The sequence below is a fragment of the Peromyscus leucopus genome, chromosome X (assembly GCF_004664715.2).
Source record: "Peromyscus leucopus breed LL Stock chromosome X, UCI_PerLeu_2.1, whole genome shotgun sequence".
In the NCBI taxonomy this organism is placed as follows: Eukaryota; Metazoa; Chordata; class Mammalia; order Rodentia; family Cricetidae; genus Peromyscus; species Peromyscus leucopus.
Window position 1 is genome coordinate 71,569,075 of NC_051083.1, and position 12,030 is coordinate 71,581,104.

The 12,030-nt window shown below is 35.6% G+C and overlaps 1 protein-coding gene across 1 annotated transcript in view; it reads right to left on the reverse strand.

Moving 5' to 3' along the window:
- Chm (CHM Rab escort protein) overlaps positions 1 to 12,030 on the reverse strand; it is a 154,518-nt gene that overhangs the window by 39,116 nt on the left and 103,372 nt on the right. The window contains exon 9 of the mRNA XM_028874763.2: positions 2,065 to 2,142. Coding sequence (XP_028730596.1) covers positions 2,065 to 2,142 — 78 coding nt within the window. The remainder of the gene's footprint in view (positions 1 to 2,064; positions 2,143 to 12,030) is intronic.

Here is a 12,030-nt window from a genome sequence, read left to right on the forward strand (position 1 = left end):
AAATCAACAGACCTTTGCATACCTTAGGTGTTGTTACTAAATACAGTGCTTCAGGATGGTACGGAGATACAAAATATTTTAAACTACAAGGCAAGCTGCTTACTACCTTAAGTTCATACTGTCAGTATATCTGACAAGTTCATCTAGACAAAACCTTATAATAAATTAAGATTTAGTGTACCCAAACTCATCACAGAACAAAGTACTCTTGCTTAAATCTTTAAATTTAGCTTACAGAGATGACCACTGTATCTCAGTGTCATTGAAGAACAATTTATATTAGATTCTCTGAGGTATTGCTTATAACTGTAGTTTCCTATCCAAAAGTGGTGACCAACACCTGTAATCTTGGGGTACACAGTGAGAACCTGTCTCAAAACACCAAACCAACCCAATAGAAATTTAATGCCAGCAGTATCTAAAAGAATATTTACTCAATTCAATTTTCCTGGTCACTTTATAGTTTTAAAATTACCAGTTGGAGGTTCTTAGGATTTCATTTATCTGTTCCAAGTAAAATCTGTATAAGTTCATAAATGTAGATCCTTTGTTTAGAATAGCATACCCATTTCAAGAAAGAAAAGAAGGAAGGAAGGAAGGAAGGAAGGAAGGAAGGAAGGAAGGAAGGAAGGAAGGAAGGAAAGAAGGAAGGAATCACCAACAAGAAATAGGAGTCATGCAAATTCTTCATGTAACTGAGACCAATATGTGGTATTGGAATGGTACCCAAAGAGTATAAAAATAGCCTAAGCAAATAAACACCAAACAAGAAATTCATTAACTGATTTCTGTCACAGGAAAGATTCTTGTTTCAAAATGACTATAAAAGGAAAAAACAAGCTGGGAGGCATAAAGACAACCACTCCTTTATAAACTTATAGTTCTTCATGAGCCAAAATCTGAATATCCTAAGCCTTTAGGGACAGTCCATTATATATTATCATTTCTTTCATTTATAAAGTATGATTCTGTTCAGTTGCTAAAGATACTTTATAAGAATCTCAAATCACATGTCAATTTTTTACACCACAGAACTACAAATTTACTGTGTCTTACTTATTTCTAGCACTAAATCTTAGCTAATTTAACTACTTATAACACTGTAAAACTCAGCTATGAGAAAATTAATGGCAAATTTATTCCATTTAGACTGTACACAATTACTGTATAAAGAAACAAGCTGTTTAAGATTTTAGTTACAAATATTAAGGCACTTGATAATTTCAACAACACTATTTTTACTACACTCCTAAAATAGTCACCTATGAAATACAGTCAATAGGTACTTGAGAATATCTAAGAAAGAAGAGACACAGCAATTTCAATAGCTCTGAAAACTCCATTTAGTTGAGCTATTTCTGTTTCAGCATAAAACTTAGAAATTGTACGATGGCATTTTACTGAATTTAATTTAGACAAGAATATACATTCGTAAATAATAATAAACCCTAGAAAAAATAATTAAAATACAAAATGGAGGTAAATAGATGGTGCTCAGCTATTGTAAGAAAGTGGATAAATTCATACTTTAATTCTCTACGAGCTTGTAGGCCTCATTCTGTTGTAAAAGAATTTATCCTCAGATAACAGGGCAGCATAGTTTATGACAACAATCTACCTAAAAACTCATTAAAGTCTTTTCTCTTGAAGTGACATGCATTATCAGCAGAGATTAATCTGATGAGTCTTTAGGTGAGCTCCATTTTTAAAAATGCAATAACAGAGGGCTTTGTTGTCATCTGATGAAAATCAATTAGAGGAGGTAAGGCCACAAGGAAAACTAACATCACTCATCACCTACCCCCGGCAGCTGAAATGATTTGTCTTCCAAGCTTGAATGATCAGGAGCTACAGTCATATTGCAGGGAAATTAATTTAGTTTCTATATTCTGAACTCACTTTCCTTGTTCTGGAAGACCTAAACACAAATTACTTTTAATCAAGGTTGATATGTTATTAATACCAAGGAGGATCATTCAAGAATCACTTTTTAAAAAGCAACTTCTATGTTTTTCACCTGTGTCTGGTGTATAAATATAGGAAGGTTACTTATAGCATCCTTACTTTCTGGATTCTTTGTCCACTACAAGGCATTGTACAGAATGGCGAAGACAATAGATTCCACCAAACACAGCGCACATTCTAGAAAGAGAATAGAAAAATGAGAATTAGGATAATTGAGATGAAAATTAAGGTAACAATATTTAGTTATCTTATACATAGTAATTGGTATTACAAAAAGAAGTCTGATAATAAATAATTTTCACTATCCATTATAAAATTTCTCAGATGTATTATTAGCAATTTCTTTATCCAACAAAGGGATTATGATTAATAATATAATACTGATAGCTAAAACTGTGACCAGACCAAAAGTGTCCTAAGCAAGAGTTAAATGTCCCCCTAAAATCAGCTCCTACATTTCTAAGGTGCATAAACCACAAATATCCTCTAGAAGTGATGCAAGAGTTACTCAACCACAATAACAACAACAACAACACCACAACAGAGAAGGGAGAAGAAGGATGGAGCAAGGAGACTTCAAGAGACTTTTGAGGAGGTCACGCATACAGAGGTAAGCAAAATCTCCAGGAGCCAAGCCTAACTAGGAACTGCAAACTTAGAACATGGCAGGAGTTGATGCAGCAGAAGCTGTAAGGAGTTTGCTTGCCTTATTCAGCTATGTACTAGCGATTTAACATCCGGATATGAAGAATAAGCCTTAAGATCTGAGCACAAAAGGAAATCATCTTTCATGCCATCTGATTAAGGGACTCCACTTCAGTAAAATGATGGAGGAAAGAAACACACTCATTACTAGAGGTGTGGGGGGCTGGGGGTTAGAATGCTGATTTGCCTTTAAGCTCTGGGTGGTCAAAGCTTATACTTCTGTACTCAGAACCAAGGTTACATCCCCACCAACATCAAAACTTTGAAATTACACCATTAAATGATCCAAAACACCCATTACCAAGGAAATATCAAGAAAAGTGGCTCTGGGTAAATGATAATCCTGGACTTCAACTAGGGCTGTGTGCGACTTCCACAGGTTAGTCTCATAATGATGATTTTAAAACCTAAAATTACACAGTACAGAAAGAAACGTATCAAGCCCCAAGTGAGAATTAGCAGACACAATTTAAAACCATAGTTAAACACATAAAACCCTATTCAGATAGAATTATTAAGTAGAGGTTATAGGTATGCTTAAAATGGATTAATCAAAAATGTGAAAAAGAACAATGGAATATTAGAAAGATGACTATGGTAGGCTGAATATTCACCCCAGCAGATGTGCACACCCTAATCACAGAAATATATAGACATGTTACGCTGCCATTGTGAAGGACTTTACAAGTACATTACATTAAGGTTCCTGCCATCAGATAATTCTGGTGAGCACAACAAATTACAGGGGTCTATAAAAGAAGCAGCAGGAAGGACAAAGTCAGATACAAAGATGTGCAGATGAGCACAGAGGTCAGGGTGATGCTGTTTGTATGAGGTAGCCACATGCTAAAGAATGCAGGTGGCCTTTTTCAACTAGAAAAGGAAAGGAACAGAGCCTTCCTTCGTGCCCTAAGAAGGAATGAAGTCCTTCTGGTCTCTTTCAGACTGCTGACCTCCAGGAATGCAAGAAAATAAATTTGTGTGTTTTATTCTACTGAGCTGGTTAGAACAGAAATAGGAAATTTAACAGAAAGATATATGTATACATAGAAATGTTTATGAAAGAAGTAGCAACATGAATCTGGGTAAAGAATAGGCTGTGACAAAAAAAATTTGGGGACAACAGGTTATATTTATCAGAAGAATTATCTCTGATTTGTACTGTGTTCAAAATCAATTTCAGGAAGAGAACAGGCATAAGTATGAAAATCAAAACTAGAAGACAACATAGGAAGATATGAAGTTAGGAAAGATATTTTCAACAAAACATAAAACTCATCATAAATTCAGAAAATAGAGTAACTTTAAATATTTAAACATGTAGACAAGAAAAATTTTAAAAAAGGCAAGCCACAGATACGAAAAGAGATGTACAGATACATTAGTAGTTATTAAATGTTTCAGTCTGGATAACAATTTGTTACAGTAATCTCAAAATGCATATATTTCAGAGCAGAAACACTTATTGCTATGTAGATATTTTAGGTAATTCCTGCTATATGTATGGAAGAAGAAGATATATGTAACTTTTTCTTTCTTCCTGTAAATATTTTAGGCATTGTGGTTAAGGAAGAATTTTGACTGCCTGAGTTCATATGCCAACCATGCCACATACTAGCTGTGTGACCATGGAAACAGGATAATCAGCTCCACTGTATCAAATTTCCCTTGCCAGCCTTGTAATACCACTTATTCACATAGGATTCTTCTGAAGAATAAACAAAATAATGTTTGTAAAGAAGTTATAAAGTATATTATACACAGAATTGAAAGTGCATCATATGTTCATTTTAAAATAGTGTTTTTGTATAACAACATAAAATAGAAATATCTAGAGGAGAATTAAAAAATAAATGGACATTTATATACACAATAAAGGAGTTTAGTTTAACCAAAGAAGATCTAAGATGTAGTCACTGTCTCCAGCTTCTGGAAGGTGATCTCTATGCCCTATAAATGTCATGCCTGAAAGGCGTGTTTTTGTTTGCCTAGAGACACTGGTTCAACAGACAGCCTTAAGAAATTGATTTAGAGGGAGGGCAGGGTGGACCAGATAGCTTTAGGATGGGGGTGGCTGGATCAACAGTTTGATTGGGGTGGAGAGCTTTGGTCACTTGATAAATACCAACTAAATTCCAATGGGGTAGGCACTGGAAATTATGGGTGATGCTCCAAGTGAAATTATGCCTAAATGTTGAAAGCAACAATTGAAATTATGCCTAAATGTTGAAGCAACAGTTTAAAAAAAAAGTTGAAGCCGGGTGGTGGTGGCGCACACCTTTAATCCCAGCACTCAGGAGGCAGAGCCAGGTGGATCTTTGTGAGTTCGAGGCCAGCCTGGTCTACAGAGTGAGATCCAGGAAAGGCGCAACGCTACACAGAGAAATCCTGTCTCGGGAAAAAAAAAATTGAATAGTGGTGCTCAAGTGAATTTTCTTGATTAGTCAGACATGCTGGTCATATACCTGCATATGGAGAGGCATAACGCTCTGATTCTTCAGTGAGGAAACATTCTACAAAGTATATATTTAGAATCCCTCAGTGTTCTGCCCTATAAACCTTAAAAAATACTTCTAAATCCACTCCCTCTATTGAACAAAACTATTATATATCAACTTTTAATGAGTCCTTCAAGCTAATTATCATCCCTAAGGTCGACTTTGCAAAACTAACAACTATGCATTTGGTGTTAGAAGAAAGGATAGTTTGTGATGACTACATCCTATAAATATGCATACAGTTGTCCAAATTCTCATATCATACAAGGGGATACTATAAGAAATATAAATGCATGAAACTTCATCTCACACAAGGAGGACAGCTATGGTAGATTAGAGGTTGGGTAATAATTTCTTCTGGTATACTATGTGGTCAGTGCACAAGGAAACTGGCAGGTTTTTACATTGAGAAAATTAGAATAATTCAATAAAGGACACAACAGAGCCACTAAACAAAATTTCACATGGTTAAAAACCTGTAGACGATAAATTTTATGTAGGACACTAATTATAAGACAGTCTTCTTTCCTGTTAGTCTTGCTCACCAATAGAATGTCAAATTGTGCAGTAATATTTATTAGTCTATGTGATGTTAAGACATTACAATCTATCATAATGAGATTTAGAAAAATAATCTCCCAGGTAGACTGTTTAGTTGCATTTGCCATGTGGTATTCAGCCTTCTGTTTTGGCAAGAGAGTACTGACAGACAGGAAATCATGACCAAGATAACTGACATGATCTTCACTGTCAATTTCCTGCTGATAACAATAGAGTTCACAAGAAACACCGTTGTTCCACTTCACACAAATAAGTTGAATGAGATTCAAAGCTCCAAATAAAGTTCTCATTTGTTTGAGGGACAGTTTTATGTTGTGAGTGTGGTTGCAACAGTCTTTCTGGGTTCCTCAGAAGTAGCTAGGGGTGAGCTGTTACCACCCGATCTACAGAATTTTTCATCTCAGACAGATGAGGCCACATTCTCATGTTCACATCTCTTACTCTTGCCCCAACATGCTCACAGCAATAAAGAAAAGTTAATGTGGCATCAACTCTTCAAAGGGAAAATGCTATTTTTAAATGTCTTCTTGTTTTTTTTTTAATCTGACTCAATTCAAAGTTGTATAAGGTTAAAATGTTATGAAACATTATGTCATAGAATATTACCAATCAAAAGATTGCTAAATGCACTTAATGAAATGTGATTTTACAAAGACCCCTTTTAAGTTTCTGTATGAAACAGACTACTGTTTTTGCATGTATTATCTAGTATTCTTTTGAAAATAAAACTTTACAAAATCTGAGCTACATGAAGCCTCTATAAATCATCAAAAATTTCCTGGCTTTGAACATGATATGGTCTATCAACTGTTGTTCTATGTACTTTAGGAAAAAACAACTTGTAAAGAATGTTAAGGACCAGATAATGTGAATAACATGGAGTATTACAAAGAAGTTTAATGGTTACACACAGTCATGGCCATACAACTAAATTCTCTCCAAATTTTAAATGAGAATCTAAGTATTTAGTGGTTTTGCAAAGAATAACAACATCTACTATTCCAGACTACAAGGATATACAGTTACATGTTTACAATTTTCACACTGCTTCTCTTTGGGCTTGTCTGCTGGAGAGGGAAACACATTGAGTTTATAAGGGTGGTATTTGTTCTCTCTCACACATCAATTTTCCTTATGCATCTTATGCTCCTATTACAAAACTCAGTGGTTTGTGTCTGGCAAAATAAGGATAACCATCAACTTCTTTTTGTGCTACTCTTATGACTCATTTCTGTATTTCACCTTCAGTGTTTTTTTGCTTGTTTGTTTGATTGCTGGGTGGTATAAGATGGCAATGAGCAACAGAGGAAACTTGTTACAAGTGGATATTAAGCTCAACTGTGGGTTCTTGAGAGGTATATTCAAAACTTAAAAGCAACCATGGTCATGGCAAGTGAGGAAGGACATGTGCAGAAACAACTATGTGCTATATTTATGTTATTGGGGCACAAAACCCATAATATAAAAAAAGGAATCATGGCTACCACTGAATGCTTACTACATGCTATATATACTACATGTATGAATATGATGCATCCTATAATAATCCCGTAAGACAGAGATTTACAAATCTGGAAACCAGACACACACAAACATATGCACACACATACACATAGAGAGACAGACAGGCAGACAGACAGACTCACATAGAGGTGTCAAGGGATTTACTCAGGGTCATTTAATAAATGGCAATGCTGAGAAAGAGACTGAAATGGAGTGATTCCAGAGATTTCTCTGTTAGTCTCATTGTTCTTATCCTGTCTTTATGTCATTATGAAGAAAAGCTAGAATTAGATGGATAAATTTACTCCTAAAGTTGTTCTACACCTGTGCATTTGCAAAAATTATTATGAAATCTACAGTAGTCCCTCGAGATCTATTCACTGTTGTCTCCCCCGAAAAGATGTTCTTCTTTCTATACATGATAAACTTAGAGTACATAACTTCAACTGTATAGTACAATTATAATTATAGTAGAAATGCTTGTCTTTAGAGGTTCTAGCAAATAATGAATACTTCATAATACACATTAAAAAAAAACATTATGAAGTACATTGTTCAAGCAGAAATTTTAAATAAAGTGCTGTGAGCAAAAAGAAAACACTCCAAAAAGGGGTATATTTATAGGTAATGTGGCTTAGTAAGCTGGATTCTAGAGTATAAAATGGTAGCCTAGTAATGCAAGGATCAATGTATTAATGCTAAACAATTAAGATCCCCAAAGTAGCAAACATCCAAGATTTCAATTTTACAGCAGCATCGTGGGGCCAGAAAGAATGTGTGGCTCTGCTATACCTATTTGCTGTAGTTGCAGTAAGTATGGTAAGTATTATAATAATAAGTAATATAGGTATTGAGGAACTACATGAAAATCTATAGACATAAATATCAGATCCTTTTGCTCTTCAAAAAAGACCAAAGCGTAGTTCAACATTTACCATGTCATCTAAAAAAGGTTAGAAGAGAAAAACCTAACCATTGATCACTTGTCACTGTACTTTAGCTACACCCAGATCATACAGCAAACTGATAAAACAGCAGTTCCACTAAACATGTCTCCTACATACCATGATATATAATTCAGCTATTACATCTATAAAGTTTGATGTTTTTAATAACTATATGTATAGATAAACATACATCAGAACACTATATTTAAAGCAGCACAATGAGCTTTCTATCATGTTCACCTGGTACATGCTGCTCTGAAAAATGGGGGTAGAGAGAACTACATGGATTGTGTGTTTATTTTATATACGTAAATACACACATATGCGGGGGAGGGCAGCACTAAAGTCTCAGTGCTTCTTATATTCACATATTGTAAGTTCATTCTCACTATGTGTTATGTATCACAAGGTATGTTTATGAGTTACAGATTCACAATGTATATTTACATTACTATATTGTACTTAATGATTCTAGTACAGTGAGTACTTAGTACAGTGCTCAATAACAGTATGACTTTTAAAGCTCCCCTTTCTTGGCATTTAGTATCCTTCCAGCTGGAAGAAGAGGAAGGATATTAGGTGTCAAAACTGAATGCAACGTTTTTGGTTGTAGTGGGTCTACCTTCTAGGAAAGTAAAAGTGGGTATTATGTGAGTCACAGCATCAATTTTCCTTATTTTCTTTAATAGGCAAGCTGCTTTCATCCAAACCAGCTTTAGACTTCTCATTGCCCCAGAATCAAATATATCCTCAAGGAAAAGAAACAATCCTAAGCCAGGCCCCATCTTTTACTGCCCATTCCTGATTCTATTCACTGGGATAAAAAGAGAATCAAAAATAATGATGTCACCAATAAAAAAACATTCAAATGTGTGTTCTATTCACAGTGACCTAGTATAATGAAAATGACAAGTCACTCATAATACTGATCACAGTGACAGAACCTGAGGACAGTTGGATTGGTAAGAAATAATCAACATGAAAACTTTCAGGTTACTAGGAATCAAGTGTCCACTTGTAGTTACGATATGAAAATTACAGAAATCAGCTTTTGGAGATGGTCAAGAAATCAATGTGGACATCAGACATGGTGCCTATGTCCTGTTTGTTTCTCCCACTTACTGTTCTATGACTAGTTCTTGAAATGATAAAATGGGGATAATACTTATCACACAGAGCGGTTTCCTGAGATAAATGCATTAAAAGGATGTGAGGTGAAGTGTTCACTATATTGCAACTTGTTAGCTACCATCCCCTGAAGCAAAGAGACAAAGTTTACAGAATTCCATTACTTAGGAGGAATTGCTGGCCTACACTGATCAATTCCTGGGTGTTCATGGTCTGTATTTTCTTCTACTAGAGTTTAAACAACATAGGCATCTAGTGAATGAAACCATCTTCCACAAAGAGATATGTGACAGATCTACGAGTTCTATCACAACATGCACTGACATTTATCCCTTCATTCTCAAATATTTATAGAATTAGGACTACTGTTCATTAGATATAGTCATAGTCAGGACACAGAAATGAAGAAAACGGTTGTCCTTGACATCATATAACTTTTCTAGTATAGAAATGGACAATGAAACAACATAATTAAAGATTGTAATTTCCTGGAAGCAATAGAACAGCCTAATGGTAATGTGACTTGGGAGTCAGAGTATAAGACAAACTGAACTGACATTTGAGCACAGAATCAAGTAAACAGAAGAATGTGACCATGTGAAGGTGTGGAGGAAGAATATTCCAAGCAGAACAGCCAATTCCAGCACTTGAAGTATAAATGGCTCAGTGTATTTGAGAAAGGGAAAAATGACTATAGGGCTACAATAAATATCATATAAAGTGTTATCTCCAAAAAAGTAAGGGATCTGATAATGCAAGATCAGAGTTGGGGATTTTTTTTTTCTTCCTGGTGTAGCAACCCAAAATTTATCCATATTTCTACAGAATAACCATCATTGATGCTCTTGAAAGTAACCCCAATGAAATCTACTGGTTTCATTATGTTAACCTTGGGAGGGATTCATGTTTTGGTCTGATATTGGTGACCCTTTCTGATGTGAAGAGACATTTGTTTATTCCTTCCGAGGAAAAAAATAATGCAGTAGTAAATAAAAAGACTTAGTTTTTTTCTTTATTTGTTTTTAAAGATGGCTCTTGCTACTCAATGGAAAGTTTTCAAAAGGACTACAGAATGGGGAAAGGCTAGTAATGACTGCTATTAATGAAGAGGTGAGTGATGATGGTGACCTGAAGCACAGTAGTGACAATGCAGACAAAGAAGTAGAGAGTGTGGAGCCAGATTTAAGACACAACTGCTGAAGAACTGGATATGGAATTAGATTTCCCCAAGAACAATTCAAGGATGTTGATAAAGTTCTAAGTACAGTGTTTCCCTTGAAACATATAACAATCAAATGCACCTTCTTAAGCCCAGTTGTCATCCTGCAAGGGCAATGCTTTGAAGGAGTATCCCCGAATACTCTTCCCCAGGGGTGTGTGATTACTAGTTAATTGCTACCATTACCAACAAGCACTATCTCTTGGCCTTTCATCAACATCACTACTTAACACTCTGGATACTCATTTTCAGATGGGGGACACACAGATTAGTTTTTGTTCCCTGAAGAAGTTACCATGGTCTAGGAAGGACACAGCACTGTTGGTGACCTAAGAAACTATCAGGCACACATATCTGAATGCAGTAGGGCTTCTCATGCAGACTTCAGCCCCAAGGAATCAGGCTGGGCACTGCTGTCACTCTTAGCAGGCATAATCATCATGCTTAACTTAGAAAAAAAATGTCCAGAAAGAATGCCTAGCCTTCAGAAAGCTCACTCCCAGAAACTGCCTTTATTTCATACATCTTAGCCATATATCTTGTCTCTTCTGTTCTTGGTGCCATTCTGTAGATGATATATTCACTTTTTCCCAAGCTTTTCCAGCTGTCCTTAAATTTAACCTTCTCTAGGAAAGTCACAATACAACTATGTATTGGATGACAGAAACAGATCTGTATTAATAACTGCACCAGGGGTTCAGAATAACTTAGCATAAATTATAGAACACTAGTCATCATTCAAGCCTTAAAAAAATAAAGCCTTTCAAAACATTGGGGGTCAATTTGTAATGCTTCCATCACAAGCTACACTACAGAGCTACAGTTCACATGTTTGCACAAGGGATCCAACTATCAACCCCAACCCAGTAAGCTCCTACATCCAGTTTATCACAGTGATACCAAGAGGACTAGGAATGGAAAGCATCAGGGTTTCTGAACTAGTCTTAAAACATAATTTCGAGAACGCGCTAAATAATACTTAACTTTCCAGCCAAATCACTACAACTAACAGACTCATCTTTTTTTTTTTTATGGTTGCAGTTCTAAAGAAAAGTCTTTTAAAGAACTTCTTTTAAATCCAAGTATATATGAAAATACCTCCATAGACTATATAATTTCCTTTGATCAGTCTTCTTTCTCTGCCTCTTTCTTGGGTATGACGATGTACATGATATATCCATTTCCAGTTTGAGTAACCCTGTGTGAATTTTTTTTTCATTTTTCTATCTTATTAAAAGATATCCACAGAGTCTGCTTAAAGGGTAAAGAAATTTATTAGGAAGGAAGACTCACTACAGTATAGGAGATTTATCATAGTGTCCTGGGAGGCAGAGGTACAGTCCAATGCTGTTCTTCCACCTGAGTCCATCCCAGCATCCAAGCCCACGCGGGACAGAAGAGAAAGGAGTATGTGTCTTAAGGGTAACCCTAAGGCCACACCCAGGGGCAGGTACTTTAAGATCATGGGTAGGTAGGACAGTTACCTGCTACATCTCTGGGGCGT